At 41.3% G+C, this 24,004-nt stretch overlaps 1 protein-coding gene across 2 annotated transcripts in view; it reads right to left on the reverse strand.

Annotated features, from left to right (window-relative positions):
• Positions 1-23,134, reverse strand: part of epb41l4a (erythrocyte membrane protein band 4.1 like 4A) — a 114,292-nt gene extending 91,158 nt beyond the window's left edge. For both annotated transcript variants that reach the window (XM_045225207.1, XM_041898949.2), the window contains exons 1-2: positions 22,689-23,134; positions 22,265-22,545 (exon numbers count right to left, since the gene is read on the reverse strand). In XM_045225207.1, the coding sequence (XP_045081142.1) occupies positions 22,265-22,363 (99 nt within the window). In that variant the 5' untranslated portion in view covers positions 22,364-22,545; positions 22,689-23,134. The remainder of the gene's footprint in view (positions 1-22,264; positions 22,546-22,688) is intronic.
• Positions 23,135-24,004: the final 870 nt, after the last annotated feature.

Below are 24,004 nucleotides of genomic sequence, written 5' to 3' on the forward strand. Positions count from 1 at the left end.
CATGAATTTTCACCCAAAAAATATATGTACACAGATAAAAGAGACGATTACCTTCAAGTAGATTGTTTTGGTTTCTTCTTCAGTGGGGTTTATCGGCGGTTGGCATCCAACGTTATGGTGCATTACCGCCACCTATTGTACTGGAGTGTGGACCAGAGACAGGGATAATCTAAATCCTACCTATCAGCCCTGTTGCTCTTAAAAAAGATAACAAAAATATTTGAGACTATATCTAATGACGTTCTACTCAATATACACTTTAAACTAATTTCCTGTATCCCTTTCTCCCTCATATTAGATCTAATCCTCTCTCTTTCCCTCTGATACTGCCCACACAGTAGCAATACATGCTCCACGGTCTCTGTTTCCTGACAATAATCACACTTTCCTGTTGGATGCTTTCCTATCACATTTAATGTCTTATTCAACTGGCTGCGTCCCACCCTTAATCTTGTAAAAATAACCTCCTCTCTTCTGTCCCTTCCTGCCGTCCTCCCGTCCCCGACTTTCCTCTGTAGTTGAAATAGATGCCTTCCCTTATTATCTCTATTCCACTGCTCCTGCCATCTCTGCACCATCACTGTATATATCAGTCTTTTTGCCTCTGCCTTGCTCATTGAAACTTCAACGTCAACATCCCCACTACTAAGTGCTTGTTTAGCCAGTACCTCTACTGCCCTGTTCCCCTCCACCCCCACATGGGCTGGGACCCAAGTAAATCTTATCTGTACACCCATCTTTTTAATCCTGCCATGGGTTTGTAGCACCTCATAAAGCAGGTCTTGTCTGCTACATGAGCTAAAGGACTGGAGACTCATTAACACTGCACATGAATCAGAGCAAATAACTACTCTGTCTTGTTTGACTTCCTCCACCTACTGCAAGGCCAACAGTATGGCCATCAGCTCTGCCGTATATACAGCCAGATTATCTGTAATACGTTTCCTGACTTCCACCCCACATTCCTGCACTACAAATGCTGACCCAGTACGTCCTGTCCTTGGATCTTTTGAACCATCTGTGTAAATGGCCACAAAATCCTGATACACAGTATGTTTTGGTTTTCTTTACCTCATCCTCTCTTGTGCATGTGGGTAGCTACTTCCTGATATTTGATTGATGGGACAATCCAGCCAATGGTTAGGTGGCTATGGTTTTGGCAGAGGGAACTGATTGGTCAGGAGTAAAAGGTCCTGCCCCCAGAGCGCAAATCAAGATTTTACTTGCAAATCTCTTCCTACAAATTTACAAAACTTTCTACAACGTGACAACAATGACAGAACTCAGAGCGTGCGCAGATTCAAAATCTGCAAGTGTATTTTTGATTCACAGCAGAATATTCATAGTCGTAAATAGACTTGCAATAATTCTGAAAATAAATTATGCTTGCAAATCTTATTGAATATATTCAAATGTCAAATTACAAGTTTGCGACCGTTGTTAAATCTTTCAAACATCATGATGATACAAGCTTGTGAAATTAAATTATACATTTGCATATCGTACTTGTAACCACGAAACTCAATTTGCGACCACGAAATGTAAAATACAAACTCACGTAGTTCTGTCATCATTATAATCCCATATTGACCGAGGAGAGAGCGAGAGAGACATTTCAGCAGAAGATAGCCTATAAAATAATGATAGACTAACTAAATAGCCAATTCAAAACATAACTAGCCATGCTACAAGTTATCTAGCTAGTTAACTTTTTAGCTATAAGCATTAATGTCGTTGACTCATTGTCACCTTTCCACCAGCACTGTTGAGAAATAAATCTGACACCATTATTTGAAAGATGGGATTCCCTTCTATTAAACAGTAGGCTAGCCATGTAATTCTGACAATGTTAAAAATAGTCTAAGAATAGCCTACTTGACAAATAGCTTCCATGCTGTGCATAGATCTCCACTGAAACCATATGTTAGCCTTATAAGGTTATAGATAAACATGTTTAAGCCCCGCTCTAACACACCACATTGTAGCCTAAACAGCAGCTGCTCAACAGGACCTTGATCGGCAGACTCGGGTGTGTTTAAGGGCTGGATCCAAAGCCTGCATACCCAGTAGCTCAGCAGATGGAGGGTTGACCACGTGTTTTATACAGTAGCCTAACAGTGCAGTTATTCTACTTTGTTGGGGGTTAAGTGCCTTGATCAAGGGCACAACGGCAGGAGATAATAGGCCTACATGGGATCAGAGAACAGCAGCCTTCTAGTGTCAATACCACATTTATGCTGTCTTTTTCATGCAGGCTACATAGACACCACCAATTATTGGTCATGGAAATATTGTTAAAAGTATGGCGAATTCATGGAAAAGTCATACTTCCATCTGTCAAAATGTGTATGAACTCTTAATAGTGAAAAATCAGAGGTCTCTATAGCATAATGTCATTTGGGAATTTCTGTAAACATAGTATAATGGACCGACTTCAAAAAAGACAGCTCCTGCATCTCTTTCATCCCAAGTCAAGCACTGGGTACCGTAGGGATGCATCCTGTGCTCTGTCAATGATTTTAAATGAAAACGGTAAATATCGACGAAAAGCGACAAGTTTGCATCCCTCTTTACCTGCCTTTCTCCCCTCTTTCCTTTTCTCTTTCTCTCCCTCCCTCTCGCTCTGATTAAACCACATGATGCATACTAGCTAGACAGCTGTCTCACACGTCACACCAGCTCTGTACTTCATTCTCTTTATGACTCTGTGTGATGGCTGTGTGTGTTAAAGACATGCTCTGGAACATTGGCAACTAGTAAGTCTTTTTTAAACCTTTGGGCTGGATGTGTCAATGTGTAGCTCATACATGCATAATCTATGAGCAGAATTACTGTCTTACCTCAATAAGCCACGAAATCCCTAGTTTGAAAGCGACCGTTTACTGGAAGTGGTGTGGCGCCATTTTCCCTACATTTTCCCCTTCGTGGGCCAGCCCCCTAGCAATTCGAGTTTCAGCCAATGAAACTTGCCATTTGAGTGACAGCTAGCAAGATGCACACACAGCAGAGCAAGAGAGCGAGAGAGCAATGACGTGGTGCACATATCTATCACATATACTATATGTGACATAGTACGCAATTTTCGGGGACCACTTTTGGCTCGTGAGCACTACTTTCAGAACTACTGGCCAAAAATATATACAAAAGTACCAGAGAATCTCTGTAACATCCTCTACACTTCCTCCCATTGATACATTCTCACATACCAGACAAACCTTTGACAACAACAAATACACAGGTGTGGAGGCCTACTGTGTCAATGCAGGTATTCACAGTTCTGCCAAGACTAAGTAGAGAGACTGAATTAGTGCAGTTCTGTAAATTATTCTCAAAGCATGAATTCAACATTGTTGTTCATTCAACATTGTTCAACCAACCGACACCACAAACACAACAACGAAACCTCAGCTGTAGTCTTTTGATATCACATAACTGCCGTGCCCAACTTGTTTTCATTTCAAAGACGCCACATGTCGACTTCACTTGTCTCTCTGCACCTCATTTATCATAAGACATTATGAATACGACTGCTGTGATTCGACGTGACATGAGTTCTGTGATTATGACCGCTTTTGACAACCTCATATCGTTCGTCTCTGCTACGCTGAATAAAACCTACGCTTATCAAGTCTACTATAATAATACAGTATATTGAGTCTGATTGCTTTGGATGAGAGAACTTCTCAATGTCTATGTGAGCACAGTATCTCTATTCTACCCCATGTTGATTACAGCGTGTACAGGATCATGGCATGATCACAGCCACAAATGGGTAGTGTTCATGTTCATTCATGACTCACAGCTATACCACAACCCACTTTAACATCATTTTTGCACTCAGTTACCATTGTGTGATTAGCTGTGGAGAAGAAAGCATCAAACTCATTTTCAGACTGGCCAGGCAAACAGGGAATAATTGTGATCACTGCTGCTTTCTCTGCCCCTAAGTGCCCAAAGGGGAAAACCCACTGAGGGAGCTACAAATTGATCATCCATTTGAGTTAATTCTTACTGCAACGTTTTACTCTTGTTTGACATTCTACTTCTTGCTTGTTGACTTGACCTCTCTCTGACTGGTTTGGGAAGCTCAGTAAAACACGCAACTATGTTTTCTGTGTTAGGCTAGGCAGCCCCCAGCAGTCAGATATGGTAGATGCACTCAAGCAGTAAGGATTCCAACTAACTCCAGAATCCCTCAATCACAATTTCTGTTTTAAGACCAATGGCTGGAAATAAGGAAGTTAGTGTATGGATGTTACAACTTACAACACATCTTTCCCTTAGGAACTCATTAGTACAGTACATATGGTCTCAGTGAATGTATGTAGACTACATACTATGGAGGCCTACATACTAAGTACATGGTCTCAGTACAGTATGCATGGTTGGTCTCGGTTGGTCTCAGCACTTCAACCAGGCAGGGAGGAAGGCCCTAAAAATGGTCAAAGACTCTAGCCACTCAAGTCATTGACTGTTCTCTCTGCTACCGCACGGCAAGCTATACCGATAAACCAAGTCTGGAACCAACAGGACCCTGAACCACTTCTACCCCCAAGCCATAAGACTGCTAAATGGTTAGTTAAATAGTTAACCATATAGCTACCCGGACTATCTGCATTGACCCTTTTTGCACTAAGTCTGACTCATCACATAGGCTGCTGTTACTGTTTATTATCTATCCTGTTGCCTAGTCACTTTATTCCTGGTTATATGTATATATCTACCTCAATTACCTCGTACCCCTGCACATCGACTCGGTACTGGTTCCCCGTGTATATAGCCAAGTTATCATTACTCATTTTGTATTTATTATGACTTTTATTATTACATGTTATGACTTTTCTATACCATTATTGTATTTATGTCTGCATTGTTGGGAAGTGCCCGTAAGTAAGCATTGTACTGTTAGTCTACATTTGTTGTTTACGGAGCATCTGACGAATAAAACGTTTAATTTGTCACAGTGCCTCCCAGAGAAGAGCAACAGCCATTGTTATAGGGCTCCTCCTGACTACAGTAACTAACAGTAACTGAAAACCCTGACCCCCGGCAGGAAAGATCTGTGGTGTGACTGACTGTACTGTATGACATCATCCAGATGCCGACCAGACCAACACCCTCAGGGTCTGCAGTGGATCCAGGGCCAGGCAGCAGCTAGCACTGTCACGGAACAGACGCTGACATGTTTTCCCATAGGGGCCCCTACCGACCAACCCTCTCTCCCTCCCAACTCTCCCATACACACTCCCCTCCTTCCCGCCCTACTAACCTTCCCAAGCACACTCCATACCCTTCTTCCCAACACTTCCATAATTGCTCACTAGCCTCCCTCTCATACCCTCTTCCTCCCTGCATTACTCCTCTATCTCCCCCACTGATAAGGTAGCTCTGGTGGTCAGGGTGGGATTGTTAAAATAACACTGACTAGGAAAAAGAGGAATGTTGAGAAAATATACAGGTAACTGCTTGAGTAAATGAGGGATACAAAGTATATTGAAAGCAGGCGCTTCCACACAGGTGTGGTTCCTGAGTTAATTAAGCAATTAAAACATCCCATTATGCTTAGGGTCATGTATAAAAATGCCCAGTTGGCAATTATTTAGGCTACCATGGCTAGAAGAAGAGATCTCAGTGACTTTGAAAGATGGGTCTCAAAGGAGCGTAGGGGGTTTAAATGGTGTGTGTGTGTATCACCAGATCTCAACCCCATTGAACACGTATGGGAGATTCTGGAGTGGCACCTGAGACAGCATTTCCACCACCATCAACAAAACACCAAATGATGGAATTTCTTGTGGAAGAATGGTGTTGCATCCCTCCAATAGAGTTCCAGATACTTGTAGAATTTATGCCAAGGCGCATTGAAGCTGTTCTGCTGGCTCGTGGTGGTCCAATGCCGTATTAATAAGACACTTTATGTTGGTGTTTCCTTTATTTAGGCAGTTACCTGTATGTGTCCTAGTTTTGTTTTGGGCAGAATCATTGTGTCAGGGTTATCTTTGTGTATCATGCTGGAGTCAAATAAATGCCTGATATTAAGAAATCCAGTCCACACAACATGGATGTTACTCATTGTTACACAACATGGATGTTACTCATGTTACTCGGTTAACATTGGTTTTGAGTTTGTTCTTATATTCCTCTGTATCCTATGAACAATAGACTGAGACTACTACAGACACTAAGAGCAAGTACTGTATATTCTTTAGAATCTGATTTCATCTCATCAGCTTTCTTTAACACACATGTTACTGTTATATTACCATTGTGTCATTAATTCTTGACTACATCTCTCTTCCTCATTTAACGACACTAATTATAACTGTATCACATACACACATAAGACATACCTGTAGAGAGATCCACTTCCAGGTCAGAGAGTTCATGTATCAGAGGTCAGAGTTTACAGAGTTCACAGCCAATTAAAAAGTGTGTGAAATGAGCCCAGTGTGAGTGATGATGTGATGTGAACGTCCTCTAGAGGTGAGACTAATACATAAAGAGGTGTCAGACTCTTTGTGACCTCACCTGTCTCTACTCTCTAACACCAGACCACTGGGTTGATAATGACAGAAACTATATCACTGATCAGCCATCAAACCCTTATGAACACAAACACATCCTCATGCACAATAATGAGAGAAACATATAGATTGAAAAGGACAGCACTGTAAAAGGATAATCTTCTGTAATTCATGTATTGCCTTAATAACAATGATCCAGCACCCAATAGTTTTTGAAGTGTAACCTGTGAGTGGAGCACATTGTCTATTATTTCATAATGAGAGAAATGCCATCACCGGCCAGCAAACACATCCTTATGAAAACACATCATAGACCTATCAATCAACACTGTAATTCCAGGTATGTATAGGGAGGACACAAGCAATTACCAGTGTAATTTAAAGATCCAGATGTCATTTGTTGTATTGACAGACACACACACACAGTGTATCTAAATAAAGGTTATACCCTAGGGAGAGGGAGAGAGAGAGATAGAGATAGAGAAAAAGAGAGAAAGAGAGATTGAAAGAGGTGACGGCTAAATGTTGTTGATGCTGGAGGCGGGGTATGGATCAGGGCCATCAATAGAACACAGAATGATGGATTAGTCTCATTATGTCCTTATATGGCAGTACCTAGACAGACCATACTAATCAATACACCTGTCATATTCATATTCAGCTGGCATCTATTTAGACAGTAGACAAGGGTATGATATGACAAGTGACAGGCATGTTGATGGCCTTCAGAGGAGAAGTAAGTATTATATTAACAGGGTTAACATTTTTGGAGGGTGTGTGTGTGTGTGTGAACGTACAGTATATGCAGTATGTGTCTAGTAAGGGTGTTACTCTCCTCTGGCTTGTCCCCCCTATCCCCATGGTAACAGGGTCATCACATGATTATGGTGCGGTCGGTCCGTCTGGCCATCTGCTGCTCTGCTCTGGGTATTTCTGGCTGCTGGGACGTGGTGGTGCTGAGTGCTGCTGGTTAAGGCAGTGTTTGTGTGTGTGTGTGTGTGGTGGGGGGAGGTTTGGGGGGAGTGTAAGGGGACAGTTTTGGGTTGTAGTGCGGAGGACGGAGGTTTGGATGAGGGCCACTGACTCCTCTCAGACCAGGCACATCAACTCCATGGGGGGCTAAGGGGTAGGTGGGAGAGGGGAGGAGGGAGGTCGTGAGCAGATGTTCCCTTCTCCCACTGGAACCTCCACAGAGCCTTTGTAGAACCACTTTCCCTCTCAATTCTCTTTAAATGAGCGGAGCGTGCTCACTGCTCCGGGGCGAGGGAGAGAGAGAGAGATAGAGGGAGAGGCAGGAAAAGGGAGAGAGGGAGGGCATATGGAGCTGTTACAGCACAACATGTTGCCTAGCTGGCAGGGTCTCTGTCTCTACCCCAGGGACGTGGATCTGTGTTAGACAGCCTGCATTTGAGAAACAGACTACTTAGTTTCTCCTCCTTCTTCCTTTTTACAACAGCTCCATGTAAACATGTTTCATTGGTCTCCTCTCTAGTTGTAGCTCTGGGATTGGAACAGTGGCCTACTGCCTGTAACTGCCTCCTTAGTTACTACTCCTCCTCCTCCTCCTCCTTCTTCTTAGTTCCTATTTCTACCCCTGTCTAGTTGCCACAGAAAACCGTCCATATGCCTGTGCCATCCCATCCATCCAGGGCCGGCCCGCCCATTAGGCGGGATTAGGCGAGGGCGGCATTTTCCGAGCTAAATTTACCAAGACACACCTCCAACAAAACATAAAACCTCACATAATTATACTAAAAAAAGTATGACAATTTCTCTCACCCAGTGGCATATGGGCTATTTAGGTCAGCGCTTATGCAATATATTTTGCTTGTCCATGCCGAGCGCACCTCTCCAGGGTGCTGTTGGAGAGATGCACCGCTGCGGTGCTCCACCAACGGTCCGTCAAAGAATCATCTAACATATATCATGTAGCCTATAGCCTATGGTAGAAAGAGTGTGGCCTTTTGTATAGTCTACAGGCTGGAGATCAAATTCATGACAATGTCATGATACAGATACTTTTTACATTATGCATGTATCTCTTCAAATAGCCAAACCTAAATGGCACCCAATCAAACACAACATGCGCTTCGATGTGAATATGGCATGTTAACAATACATATCCTCAAAACTGGACAGGTCAAAGTAAAATGGACAATATGGAATGGAAAATCAGGCTACTCACAACTACTGCCCAGGAGTTTCACCCCGTGGGCTAAATTTTCATGATTATCAGTGGTTTCAAGTTTGTATCTGTCAACTTTTGACGAGATGATTATAGCGAAAAATTCTATACTCCTGCATTTCCCGCAGTGTAAACATTGATTCTCATTGAAAATAGGCTCAGGATAACTCCTGATAAAGTTGGGTAGCTGATATGCAGTGCTGAAATAGACAAAATGATTAGTCACAGTAATAAAGACTAATAAAGCTAATGCAACTGCTTGTTTTACAAACGGTTGGCCTACCACATGGAAGGACATTCGTAAAATTCCACTGCAGGCCAACGCTGTAGGCTACACCCCAGTAAGCACGGACCGACACCGAAGTCTTTTGGATGTATTTTTTTGGTCCTGTCCTGACCGTCTTTTTTTGGTGCGGTCAGGAACTGCCTTGATTTCAACGTCTACAGACAGGACCAAATCTGAATCAATCATAGACATCTATATTTAGTTCAGATTTGGTCTGGTCTGCACCTGGCTTGAGTTCAAGTTTTATTTGTCACATGCACAAGTACAGTGAAATGCTTAACTTGCAAGCCCTACCCAACAGTATTCAATTTTAAAAAAGTAAAAGTAATAAAAAAAATAGAATAATAATAAAACACGAGAAATAAGAAATATGTGAGGAATACTGGAGTATTGAGGTAGATATGTACATGTAGGCAGGGATTAGGAGGAAGTGACTGGTAGGTTAAATAATGATAATAATAATAATAATAATAATAATAATAATAATAATAATAATAATAAACAGTATGGCAGCAGCATAAGTGGTGGGTGGGTGTGTATGTAAGTGTAAGTGTGTGGGTGTTAATGTGAATGTGTGAGTCTGTGTGTGTGCAAGTGTCAGTGTAGGCATGATATGTGGAAATACATGTAAACAGGGCTGAAAAGTGACTGGTAGCAGGAATATATACAGTGGAAGTCGGAAGTTTACATACACTTAGGTTGGAGTCATTAAAACTTGTTTTTCAACCACTCCACAAATGTCTTGCTAACAAATGTCTTGCTAAAAAATCGTTTTGGCAAGTCGGTTAGGACATCTACTTTGTGCATGACACAAGTAATTTTTCCAACAATTGTTTACAGACAGATTATTTCACTTATAATTCACTGTATCACAATTCCAGTGGGTCAGAAGTTTACATACACTAAGTTGACTGTGCCTTTAAACAGCTTGGAAAATTCCAGTAAATGATGTAATGGCTTTAGAAGCTTCTGATAGGCTAATTTACATAATTTGAGTCAATTGGAGGTGTACCTGTGGATGTATTTCAAGGCCTACCGTCAAACTCAGTGCCTTTGCTTGACATCATGGGAAAATCAAAAGAAATCAGCCAAGACCTCAGAAAAAACATGTCAGACCTCCACAAGTCTGGTTCATCCTTGGGAGCAATTTCCAAACGCCTGAAGGTACCACGTTCATCTGTACAAACAATAGTACGCAAGTATAAACACCATGGGACCACGCAGCCGTCATACCGCTCAGGAAGGAGACGCGTTCTGTCTCCTAGAAATTAACGTACTTTGGTGCGAAAAGTGCAAATCAATCCCAGAACAACAGCAAAGGATCTTGTGAAGATGCTGGAGGAAACAGGTACAAAAGTATCTATATCCACAGTAAAACGAGTCCTATATCGACAAACCTTAAAGGCCGCTCAGCAAGGAAGAAGCCACTGCTCCAAAACCGTCATAAAAAAGCCCGACTACGGTTTGCAACTGCACATGGGGACAAAGATTGTACTTTTTGGAGAAATGTCCTCTGGTCTGATGAAACAAAACTAGAACTGTTTGGCCATAATGACCATCGTTATGTTTGGAGGAAAAAGGGGGTTACTTGCAAGCCGAAGAACACCATCCCAACCGTGAAGCACGGGGGTGGCAGCATCATGCTGTGGGGGTGATTTGCTGCATGAGGGACTGGTGCACTTCACAAAATAGATGGCATCATGAGGAAAGAAAATTATGTGGATATATTGAAGCAACATCTTAAGACATCAGTCAGGAAGTTAAAGATTGGTCGCAAATGGGTCTTCCAAATGGACAATGACCCCAAGCATTCTTCCAAAGTTGTGGCAAAATGGCTTAAGGACAACAAAGTCAAGGTATTGGAGTGGCCATCACAAAGCCCTGACCTCAATTCTATAGAAAATGTGTGGGCAGCACTGAAAAAGCGTGTGTGAGCAAGGAGGCCTACAAACCTGACTCAGTTACACAAGCTCTGTCAGGAGGAATGGGCCAAAATTCACCCAACTTATTGTGGGATGCTTGTGGAAGGCTACCCAAAACATTTGACCGAAGTTAAACAATTTAAAGGCAATGCCACCAAATACTAATTGAGTGTATGTAAACTTCTGACCCACTGGGAATGTGATGAAAGAAATAAAAGCTGAAATATATCATTCTCTCTACTATTATTCTGACATTTCACATTCTTAAAATAAAGTGGTGATCCTAACTGACCTAAGACAGGGAATTTTTACTAGGATTAAATGTCAGGAATTGTGAAAAACTGAGTTTAAATGTATTTGGCTAAGGTGTATGTAAACTTCAGACTGTAAATACTTATGGTAACATACTAATGGTCATTTATACAAAGGGTGGGTCTAATCCTGAATGCTGATTGGTTAAAACCGCATTCCAGCCGGTGTCTATTCCACAAGTTACCACCGGCTAAATTTATGACGTTAAAATGCCTATTTACTCTGTTCCATCTGATTGCGCAATCCACTGTCTCATCAGCCCAGCCAGGTAATTTATGAATTTGATCTCCACTATAAAAAGCATCTAGACATTATCTCACATTTCTTTTAGACTAACATTTCGTTTTCTACAAAGGAGATTTGTATAAACCTTGCTGTCTGTCTCTCTGACATTTTCAACATTGTTTCTATATTCAAATTCGATCTCCAGCTGTCCCATAGTAATGAACGTGTCGGGAGTTGGGACGAGACAGACAGGCAGGCAGCTTTTCTCAGCCAGTCGAAATCATGAATCAGCTGGCATCACCTTTATGGATATAGTGCATTCGGAAAGTATTCAGACTCCTTGACCTTTACCACATTTTGTTACATTACAGCCTTATTCTAAAATAGATCAAAAATATTTTTTTACTCATCAATCTACAATACCCCATAATGACAAAGCAAAAACTGGTTTGTAGACATTTTTGCAAATGTATAAAAAATAAAAAACGTAAATACCTAATTCAGACCCTTTGCTATGAGACTCGAAATTGAGCTCAGGTGCATCCTGTTTCCATTGATCATCCTTGAGATGTTTCTACAACTTGATTGGAGTCCACCTGTAGTAAATGTAATTGATTGGACATGATTTGGAAAGGCACACACACCTGTCTATATAAGGTCCCACAGTTGACAGTGAATGTCAGTGCAAAAACTAAGCCATGAGGTCGAAGGAATTGTCAGTAGAGCTCTGAGACAGGATTGTGTCGAGGCACAGATCTGGGGAAGGGTACCAAAAAATGTCTGCAGCATTGAAGGTCCCCAAGAACACAGTGGCCTCCATCATTCTTAAATGGAAGAAGTTTGGAACCACCAAGACTCTTCCTAGAGCTGGCCGCCCGGCCAAACTGAGCAATAGGGGGAGAAGGGCCTTGGTCAAGGAGGTGACCAAGAACCCGATGGTCACCCTGACAGAGCTCCAGAGTTCCTCTGTGAAGGAAGGACAACGATCTTGGCAGCACTCCACCAATCAGGCCTTTATGGTAGATTGACCAGACGGAACCACTCCTCAGTAAAAGGCACATGACAGCCCGCTTGGAGTTTGCCAAAAGGCACCTAAAGGACTCTCAGACCATGAGAAACAACATTCTCTGGTCTGATGAAACCAAGATTGAACTCTTTGACCAGAAGACCAAGCGTCACGTCTGGAGGAAACCTGGCACCATCCCTACGGTGAAGCACGTGGTGGCAGCATCATGCTGTGGGGATGTTTTTCAGCAGCAGGGACTGGGAGACTAGTCAGGATCGAGGGAAAGATGAATGGAGCAAAGTACAGAGAGATCCTTGGTATAAACCTGCTGCAGAGCGCTCAGGACCTCAGACTGGGGCGAAGGTTCACCTTCCAACAGGACAATGACCCTAAGCACACAGCCAAGACAATGCAGGAGTAGCTTCGGGACAAGTCTCTGAATGTCCTTGAGTGGCCCAGCCAGAGCCCGGACTTGAACCCGAATGAACATCTCTGGAGAGACCTGAAAATAGCTGTGCAGCAACGCTCCCCATCCAACCTGACAGCGCTTGAGAGGATCTGCAGAGAAGAATGGGAGAAACTCCCCAAATACAGGTATGTCAAGCTTGTAGCGTCATACCCAAGAAGACTCAAGGCTCTAATCGCTGCCAACAGTGCTTCAACAAAGTACTGAGTAAAGGGTCTGAATACTTATGTAAATGTGATATTTGAGTTATTTATTTTATTTATTTTTTGCAAAAATGTCTAAAAACCAGTTCTTGTTTTGTCATTATGTGGTATTGTGTGTAGATTAATAAGGGGGGGGGGGGGAAACAATTGAATCAATTTTAGAATAAGGCTGTAACGTAACAAAATGTGGAAAACGTCAAGGGGTCTGAATACTTTCCGAATGCAATGTACAAAGAAATGTCAATTGAAAAAAGGTCAAATGAAACAAAGTGCAGCTAGTTTGCAGTCTTTCCAGCTACAGTTTGAAGTGATTGTGTTAGCTGTGTTGCCTAACAACAACTGTGCCTATATATCCTCCAAACACTGTCTTCTCGGGCATTATCACTTAAATAAACAGGAGTATTAGTGACCAGTAGCAGGATAAATACAGTAGATAATATACTAATGGTAATGGCAATCAATAATCAAAGAACAGCAGAGTAGGGGTAGTAATAAATATAATCAATTATAATTTTAGCTGCAGGGTAGGGGAGCAGACCAAACATAGATGTATATGTTTGGTTCAGATTTGGTCTGGTCCGGCCTTGATTTGAACGTCCACAGACGTCAGGTCCGGACCGGCCTATATTTGGCCCAAACATAGACATCTATAATTGGTTCAGATTGGGTCCGGACTTGATTTGGCCCAAACACTTAAACCAAATCTGAACCAATCATAGACATCTATGTTTCACAAGTTTGGACAGCACAGTACAGCACAGCAGAGTATAGTTCAGTACAGGAGAGTACAACTGTACAGCATAGAAGAGTATAGTACAGTATAATGTACCCTACTCAAGACGTCTTTTCAGCTTTCATTCAGAACCGAAAATGAACCTGATTTCAACGTCTGGAAAATACGTATTTTCAACGTCCAGAAACTATGTCTTTTCACCTTTCATTCAGAACCTGAAATGAACCTAACTTCAACGTCTGGAAAAATACGTATTTCAGACATCTTTTCAACGTAATTTTTACTTACTGGGACTATTCTAGTTTCAGAGGACAAAATAAACATCTCGCCTAGGGCGGCAGAACAACAAGGACGGCAAATCAGCTTCCAAAATGTTTGTTTGTGACACAAATCGGCGCCACGGTCAGTCAGATTCGGTAGGCAGTCAGATCTGGCACTGACACCAGGCCTGCAACCATCAGGTGCCAGAGCAGACCCCTTTCCATTGCCATTGTTACCCTGATGTTTATAACAGTTAGCCTCTGCTACAGATTATACCAGTTTCTAGGTTGGGTATGTTTCTGTGAGGCCCGGACAGTTAAAGATATTACCAAATTTGCATAAACACAACATTTAAAACACCATTTAAACCATCTTGATTTATGGGTCTAGCGAAAGATGGGACCCAGTGGTATAGGGTCATTTGAAATTATATAGATTTTTTTTTTTTACTCAAACCACCCGCAGGCCGGATTAGACCCCCGGGCCGTATGTTTGACATCCCTGCACTAGACTGTTACGCAAAGAGACACGGTCTAGCCTAAATAATAACGGAACACCCACCGACCATAAGAACCTTGGACCCAAACACACAGAATGCACAAAGCTATACACACTCGCTAAAAACAAAAAGTTCTGCAGAGGTTTGTAAAGCACAGGCCAAATACATTCACCAAAGCGAGAGAACAAAAATAGCTGCATGCTGACTGCAGGGTAAAAAGCCATGCACATATTTTGTTTAATAAGGAGCAACCTCGGCTTGCAGAGATTTCAGCTGCTCAAAAAACTCAGAGGTGGGTGATCACACATACATACACACACATACACACAGAAACAGACACACACACACACATCCACAAGTGAATTGTCCTCACACCACTGAACAGATAGATCATAACAGAACAGAATGAAACTGTCTGGAACAGAATGAATGGAAAGTGACAAGTGTACTGTGGTCACATTGTGTAGTGTCCTGAATGCTGAGTCGTGCCTGGTGGTCACCAAGGAGACTAAGGTCAAAGATAAGATTAGAGCTTTAGAGCAGAGGAAAACACCACATAATGGACTTTTAATGATGATTATGATGATGATAACGCCTACCCTAATCAGCAGGCAAGATAGTAAAGCACAATACATGATTACAACTGTGACATTACAATTGTATGATCTGGGGAATTGGTGTGTGTAAACTAGTTAAGTTGACAGGGGGTATAGATCATTGAGATGTTTTATAAGCTATTACAGTGTTACATATACACACTATATGGTACAGTAGCACAGATAGGGCGTGGGAGAGAAGGACAGGGTGGTTAAAAGCTTGCTGGTTGTTTTAATATCACGTTCTGAAAATGTCTATCAGGTGAAAAATGGAAGCAACCATTTGTAATACAGAGTATTTCATCATCTCTGACTAAGGAGAAAGAAACCACTTGCAGCATGTGGCCAGTGTTGATGACATCAGCAAAGATGGGTTAGAGCATCATTGTTTATGTCAGTTATGAAATACCTATTAGATCATGCTCCAAAGTATTTCTTAGGCCAGGAATATGCCATGAAGAGATTATTAAACTGTTCTTCTCCCATCCCCCTGAAATCCCACCACTCTCACTGTCTCTCTCCCTTTCTCTCCACAGCTCACACCCTCCTGCCTGGCTGCTTGGCAGACTGAGCAAGGACGTGCTCACTCACACCTCGGGTTGCAAAGGGAGGGTATACCAGTAAACTATCAGAATTTGGGTATCTTTCAAGGATTTTATGTAATCTATCACAAGACATCTTGTGGCCCTTCTGGGTACTTCAGATTATCACAGGTGTCTGTAATTATCTCTGGCCCTCTGTGTGGCCTTCACATGTAAAATATATGAATTAATTAAACAACATGATTTTAAAATCAAAAATAGAATGACAAAGTTTAAAACATTATCCTAAATATAAACCATCAACTCAGTGTTTAATATGAGGGTTTCAGCATGAAATATTTTTGTATACTTTTATTTATTTTATTATATCAATATGTATTTGTTGTCAATGTTTCGGTGTCAAACTGGAGGCAGTCAATAGTTGGAAGATTTGTAGAGGTAATTGAAAATAATGCCATTGTTGATTAGATGCTTTTTTCATTAATTAGGCTATTTTCTCTTGAACCATATGGTCTATCTACTAGAAACTAATGGACAATACGGACACATATTTAACAAATGAATACTATATACCAATACATCTGTTTCAAGTTATTCAAGTATAAATTACTAATGTTACGATAGATTGCCATAGATTTTCTGTTAATTACCAAAATTGCTGAAGATTCTGGTAACTTTAGTAAATGATCAGTAGCTTTGCAACCCTATTCACACCTCAGTACCTCTGATTCTCCCTACTACAGCCCCCCTCCCCCCTGCCCTGTCGATATCTGTTGCTTACACTTGTTTAACAAATATCTGATAAGCTTAAAACGTATCAGGGTAAGAGATCAGATCAGACTGTTGCAGGTATCTGGTAATAATAAAAGTGATAATTTATGATTCGATTTTTATTAGGATCCCCATTAGCGACAGCTATTCTTCCTGGGGTCTGACACAGAACAGCAATTGTAATCACACACAGCATGCTGTTTATTCTCCTGTTATAATGAAAGAGAAATGGTGTGTGATTGTGACAAGCAAGTCTAGCAAGGGGCAATCAGTTTCATTTTGTATAGCTCCTTTCAAAAAAATATATGTCAGAGGGCTTGTGATAATTAAACTGAAGATGCAAGCGAAGGTGTGTGTGTGTTTGTGTGTGTGTGCATGCGCGCTCTATTTCTCCAGGGCCGAGTCTACTATCATTCATTATCACTTTCAACCAGCAGAGGTAAGTGGACACTGCTGGTGTCTAATCAGTTATCATATCTATTTGATTAGTGATGTGCTGACTCACAGTATCACGGCCACACACTGTGAACCTCAAAGTTGGTTTTCTCAATGTTGGTTTTCACTTCAAATCACTTAACATTGTTAAACCGATTTTTGGATAGTCTGATCATGTGAACAGGGTTTTTCACCAGGTCTATTGCCTACAATGGGTTGTCTTAAATCCGAGAGGGCAACAGTGAGAGTATCCTACTAAATCAATAAACAGATCAATTCCATTTATTGGATCCACACATACATGCCAGCCCCAGAATTGAGAATTGGAGCATGCCAAATAAGACTATTACTGTTCCCTGCACCATTAGCAGTAACGTGTTAGTAAATAATTCACAGCTGAGCCTGTGTGTGTGTGTTTGTGTGTTTGTGTGTGTTAGTGTGTTTGCGAGTGTGTGTGTGTTTTTCACCAGCCTTAGGTGGTAATAGGTGGATCAGTACTGAGTCCTAATTACATAATGAGCTGCTACCTGGCCTTGGATGCTCTGTCCGACAGGTAGGTACTGTATGTGGCAAGACAGGTTCCTTAAGAGCACTCAGGCTAATATACTGTATACTAATATACAATAATGTTGGGAATGTGGACAATGTTCTCTCCTAAGAATTATTATGACATGGACAAACTATTTTGCCTCGTAACAAACATTACATTGCCAAACCCACCCCAAAAATACTTCCATCATGTAATGGAAATGTGTGTGTGTGTTTACATAGACCACAGATGTGGGATGTTCGTCTGTCACTCCCCCTTTGATCCAAATGGTGTAACTGTTTATTTCCCCAGTGCTCTACCCTACTTTGAGGGAAGCCCGGGGGACGTCTGTCCTTGAGAGAGAGAGAGAGCTCTGGGGGCCTCCCAAAGTCATATATTTCTTAAAGTTAGAATCCTTAATTGAAACAATAACAAAGTGGTCACCCCAACTCTCTTTTGGTAAAAAAGCTGAGGGATGGGTCTGGAGAAATGTAACCACTCTCAAATTCATAGACCGAGCTATGGATGCAAGGACTGACCATCCATGATATCAAAATGATGTTTTGAGGCAATACAGAGTTTGTTTACATTTACTTTGTTTACAAACATTGTATTTAAACAAGCTTATATTTTGGGTTCTGATGGGGTGCGACAGTTGATCTATGTTCATGAGGCATTTCTAAGTTATATTCTTTAAGAATCAATGGGTATATTCATTAAGTCCAAAAATGGATGTAGCAATTAACGATTCTAGCTTTAATATATGGCTCTGGTGCCTCCTAGCATTTTATGTTTATTGCTGTGGGATGTCAGCTAACAGAGGAACAAGCTTTTGACAGTTTCCACCCACCTGCTACAGTAAATTAGTGTATGGTGATGGAACTGAGCTAAGTGTCATGACAAATTACTTATAATTTACCTAGCTAAAGACATACTGATTGTCTCAAGGGAAAATGAAACACCAATTTCACACAGTCATACACAGTCTGGGGTAGAACTCTTCACAGTTTCAAAGAGGGAAATGTGAATGTTGCATCCCCACACAAAACAGCCTGAGCTGAGATGAAGTGGAGAGATATTTTTTTCTCTCTCTCTATTGACTCTTCAGTAGCAGAACCCAGAGGAAGCATTAGTAGCCACCAGGTTCATTAGAAAGTAATATGTTTCCATAGCAACCAGCTCTTGACTTTCACTTTCAGGAATTCACTGATTTTACATATCAATCTAATCTCTGAGGATATAAAGCTGAGGAATCTATCAGTCGACACTGTCAAAAATATTATTTTATGTCTAAAATAGGCTAATGTGATCTAATGTGTACCGATCTCTAAAAGCACAATGGAATTGACACATTCCGCATATGCAGGAATTTTTATGTATTTCTAATTTCACAATGGAAAAACTTTGCCTTGAGCCAAGCATATCAAGTAAATCAACATGTCACACAGCTGCAGTGTTGACCTAATGTACCCAAACCCTCTCTCCTGTTCTGGCATGAATCAGGAAGAACTTTATAGGTACACTGACATTAAATGCTGCCTATTCTTTGTGACAACCTTAGGAGGTGACCTGTTGTACAAAAAAACACCATGTTCATTGTATTTAGTGGAAGTTGGAGAACAAAGACATTCTGAATGACGACAAGGAAGGAAGCAGCTGCTGCTAACTGTTCCCAAAAAGCTTCCATGTTTTTGTTAATTGTTATCCAGAAAGCTAAGAGGTCGGAGCATCTCTCTCTAGCCATGGCCAGAGAAAACAGACGTGGCCTTCAGGGTCAGTGGCCGCTGTCTTTGGGACTGCTCTGCTTTGTTGAGGTAGCAACACGTGAGCAGTTCTGTACCTCACGCTAAATCCAACACAGCCCCCGGGCCAAACTCAATGGAGCCTTTGTGTAAGAGGCTCAGTGCTGTTTAATACAGCTATAGCACAGACTGGATCAAGCTTACAGGAGCCAAATGCATCAGCCCACCTAGCCCCGATTCTCTCTGTGCTCCCAGCAGCCAAGCATAAAAACTTTGACAAACGTGAGAAATAATACATAATATCAAAATATAATTACACGTGCATCAGGAACTCAAGGCCCAATAATGTAGGTTAGGGAACTTCTGTTCACATTTTGAACCCTTTCAAGTCTCTTTTTTCTTATTAATTTACAGCTGAGAGCAACATAAAATAAACAGCCTAGATGGGAGATCTAGAGGAGGGTGACAACACACCAGAGTGATAGCTGGAGTGGTGTTGCGCAACACCTTGGGTACACGCGTGTGGAGGTCAACTAACCAGCAACTTTGCAGCTCTCTTGGGCTCTTTTTCTGAAGGGAAGACAAAAATAAAAAATAAAAAATAACCTGACTGACAGACAAAGTGCCTCCCTCCACGAGCGTCCCTCCGGAAAAATGTGTCACCAAATGCACACTTTGTTCTGCCCCGCATTCCATCTCTTTCTTTTGGGCCAAAGCCTTTTAACCCAAACCCTTTCATTGTCTTTGTCTGGTCTCTCACTCTTGTGGTTTTCAGTCACAGTAGTGTCAGGGGCCAGGGAAATACAGGTGTATGTCATGCCACACTGCTGAACGTAAAGCTAATCTTTATCAGTAACAGAGAGCAGCATAAATAGGATTAGTGCCAGCTTCACTTCAAGAGTCACTCTAGTACTTTGTTCAGTACACATATTTTTGTGTAATACAAAATAAGTTTGTGATAACCAACTACAAAACCCCCAACAAACTTGACTTTTCTTACAAATTGTTATGCTGGGATCAGATGAATCCTAGAGCCCAACAAATTATACAATAATATTCATAGAACCAACCCAGAGCTAAGCTCCACTGCGGTAGAGCTGGTGTTTTTAATCTAACCACTGACAATACCAGGATTATAATGCTACTCTGCTGGATCAGTACAGTCAGAAGGCATTCATTCAAAATCTCACCACAGCAGCTTTACTAACTTACACTAGAGCCATAAAGGAGAAAATACACATTACACGCGTACTGTACACAACACGACAATAATGCATAATACAAAGCTGATACTGCACTATTCACCATGCACACAGACAGACATGGCTTCCAGAGAGCCCACCTGCACAGCCTCTCACATTAACAATTAAAAGAGGATGAGCAACCTGATCTCTCCAATGGACAAGTCACTAGTGGAACACACACAGGGAGAATATAGCCAAGCCAAGAGGGATAGGGCGCCGAGGTATCATGTGGGGCCATCTTGAGGAGAGGGGGGGTTGTGTGGGTGGTGGCATGGCAACTAAAAATCAGTTAGAGGGTCTGTCTCTTTCCAAATGCACAATTTTAGGAGTTGCTTTCCACAAACTACCAGCAAAACACACCTGCTACAGTAACAGGTGGCCAATGGTTAGGCCTGCTCTAATATTTACATAAAGGGCTTATCAAGATAGACCAAAAGCTATGGACTATGAAAGGTTTATATGCTATGAAGGGTTTATATTTGGAACATTATAATAGGGAAATAAAGGTATGAGCGTCAACGGGCAAGGTGAGGCCAAGCAACCAGATGCTGTTTAGCCCCAGCAGTCATCAGAACATCATTCTCTGCCTCTGGCCCTCTGAAACACAGACAAACCTGAGTTTCTTCTTCAGAGATTATATCCAACCCATAAACTAAACCCCATATTCACAGCTTTTAAAGAACTCCCAGTCTGGCCTGCTCTGAGTTGGAAATTATTTTATGAAGCTAGTCAAGAGAAAATAGTACATAATACCAATAGCATCATAACAGTCATTGAAGAGCAGTCATGGAGTGGTTCGCTTTAGAGATATTATGGCTGTGTTCCATGACACTAAATAATGCACCCCCCCCCACCCCCACCCCCACCCCCTGTAGAATGACAGACAGTGTCTCCTAACAGACTTTCCTGAAACTGAAGTTGCATCGCAGTATTGTATCTATCATCATGAAGTCTTGGTTTACACTGTGCCCCAAGGTGAAGAAACCAGAGAAGATACTTACAACTGATATTGATACATTCAAGTCTTTGTTTTCCACTTAGACAAAAAAATGTAAGGCATGCTCTGGGTGTTTTCTTTATGCATTTTTTGACTGTGTGTTGTGGTTGACTTGTGGATTTAACATACCATGTGTTATAAAAACATTATGAAGATCCAAATGAGCATTACTGAGAGAATGTGGCCTATACAGTAGGCTGCTATAAGTCAGACATGTAACGAAGTTAAACTAGAAAACTGGTTGGTTGTCATCAAGTTTCAGGATTTCAATTATGTCATTATCATGCTTTTGTTGGGATGGAAATCCCCTAAAGCCTAATTTCAGATTTAATTCACAACCAGAAATAAGTCATGGAGACTATCAAAGGCACTTACATAGCCAAGATACTCACCATGTTTCTTTACAGCCCTTGGGGCCTGTATTTTGTTTCACAGAGAGTTCACAGCAAATTACAGTAGAAGCCTGTGCTACTTTATGGGCTCCTGTAGGTCAGCTACCAATAGCCAAATGTACCCTCAAGAGACACCTACATGGTCGGGCAACCTGTAGCTTTGGGCTTTCTGTTAATAAACGGCCACATTGTACTTTTTCATACATTTAAAAGTGAGTCAAACATTCAGATACTATATTCCAACAACTGCATACTTCAGTCAATGTAGAAGCACAGATTCTTGACAAGCGTCACCGCGCGCGATGTGATGACAGACCGCTTATTAAAGGATGGCTACCTGTCAACCGCCTAACCTGACAGACAGAGGAGCGCGTGTAAAGGGATCTTCTCTTACCTTTATTCCTTGTTGTTGAGTGGTTAACGTCAATTTGGTTTCATCCAACAGTAAAACTTCACAATAAAACTCCTCCTGAGCAGCACAGAAGCAACTCATGTCTTTTTTGGGGGGAAGGATAAAGCAACACAGCACTGATTTAGCGGACTTCTGTCAATTCAATGATAAAATAGTATTTATACGAAATTATGGACTAATGTTGGGAGTAAATAAAAGTCAAATTCATCAGGGGTTTTTCTTCAATAAAACACTCCTTCGTCAGTCCTTGTTTTGTTTATGATCTGCAAAAAAAGACAATTATAGAATTATCAGAAGACATTGCATTGAAACGAACCTTTAGGCCAATAAACTAGTCACAATACTGTAAAAATGCGTATAATAACAACATATTGTAGTTTTATTAGGGTCCAAATAGGCTACACACCTTTGTGCTCTCTCCCAAATAATTGCGAAACCTTTTGCTTTGGCTTGCAGGTTGTTCTTTCAACAAATCAGCCTCCTTTAAATGTTCAGCTTTGGGTACAGTATGTGAAGCCTATTTCTTTATAAGCCGTAGTTTATAGTTATTTCATTTTCATTAAAAACTGGATAACTCCCAGACCGCAAGGTTCCTTCCCTTTATTGTGTCCAATTAACACGAGTTATGCGCTCTTCAGTGCCCTCCAGCTCCAATATTCATAGATATGCAAGAAAAATATGAATTCCTTTCAATGTGATCCGCTTTTTGAGCTCCAAGTCTTTAATTTGTACTTGTCTTATATCCAGCAATCCTACTAAAAGTGAAGACAGAGGCGTACCCTGCACATGTCCTGTCGGTTTCGAAAAATGAGCTAAAGTCTCGCCACTCTTCAACATTGCAGACAGCCCGTTGCTAAGGAGCGGTGCCCATCTTTCACGACAAAGCTTCCGGACACAAAATGACTCCGCCCCTCTGGACTTTCCACCAATTGAAGCCATACGGACAATATGCATTCATAGATAATACAATCCTGCCACCTGTCGGAGATTTGCAAAGTGGTCTCTCTCTCTCAATTCAATTCAATTTAAGGGCTTTATTGGCATGGGAAACGTATGTTAACATTGCCATAGGCAAGTGAAGTAGATAGTAAACTAAAGTGAAATAAACAATAAATATTAACAGTAAACATTACACTCAGAAGTTCCAAAAGAATAAAGACATTTCAAATGTCATATTATGTATATATACAGTGTTGTAACAATGTGCAAATAGTTAAAGTACAAATGGGAAAATAAATAAACATACATATGGGTTGTATTTACAATGGTGTTTGTTCTTCACTGGTTGCCCTTTTCTTGTGGCAACAGGTCACAAATCTAGCTGCTGTGATGGCACACTGGTTTTTCACCCAGTAGATAAGGGAGTTTATCAAAATTGGGTTTGTTTTCAAATTCTTTGTGGATCTCTGTAATCTGAGGGAAATATGTGTCTCTAATATGGTCATACATTTGGCAGGAGGTTAGGAAGTGCAGCTCAGTTTCCACCTCATTTTGTGGGGAGTGTGCACATAGCCTGTCTTCTCTTGAGAGCCAGGTCTGCCTACGGCGGCCTTTCTCAATAGCAAGGCTATGCTCACTGAGTCTGTACATAGTCAAAGCTTTCCTTAAGTTTGGGTCAGTCACAGTGGTCAGGTATTCTGCCACTGTGTACTCTCTGTTTAGGGCCAAATAGCATTCTAGTTTGCTCAGTTTTTTGTTAATTATTTCCAATGTGTTAAGTCA

Source organism: Coregonus clupeaformis, chromosome 15 (genome assembly GCF_020615455.1).
Source record: "Coregonus clupeaformis isolate EN_2021a chromosome 15, ASM2061545v1, whole genome shotgun sequence".
NCBI lineage: Eukaryota > Metazoa > Chordata > Actinopteri > Salmoniformes > Salmonidae > Coregonus > Coregonus clupeaformis.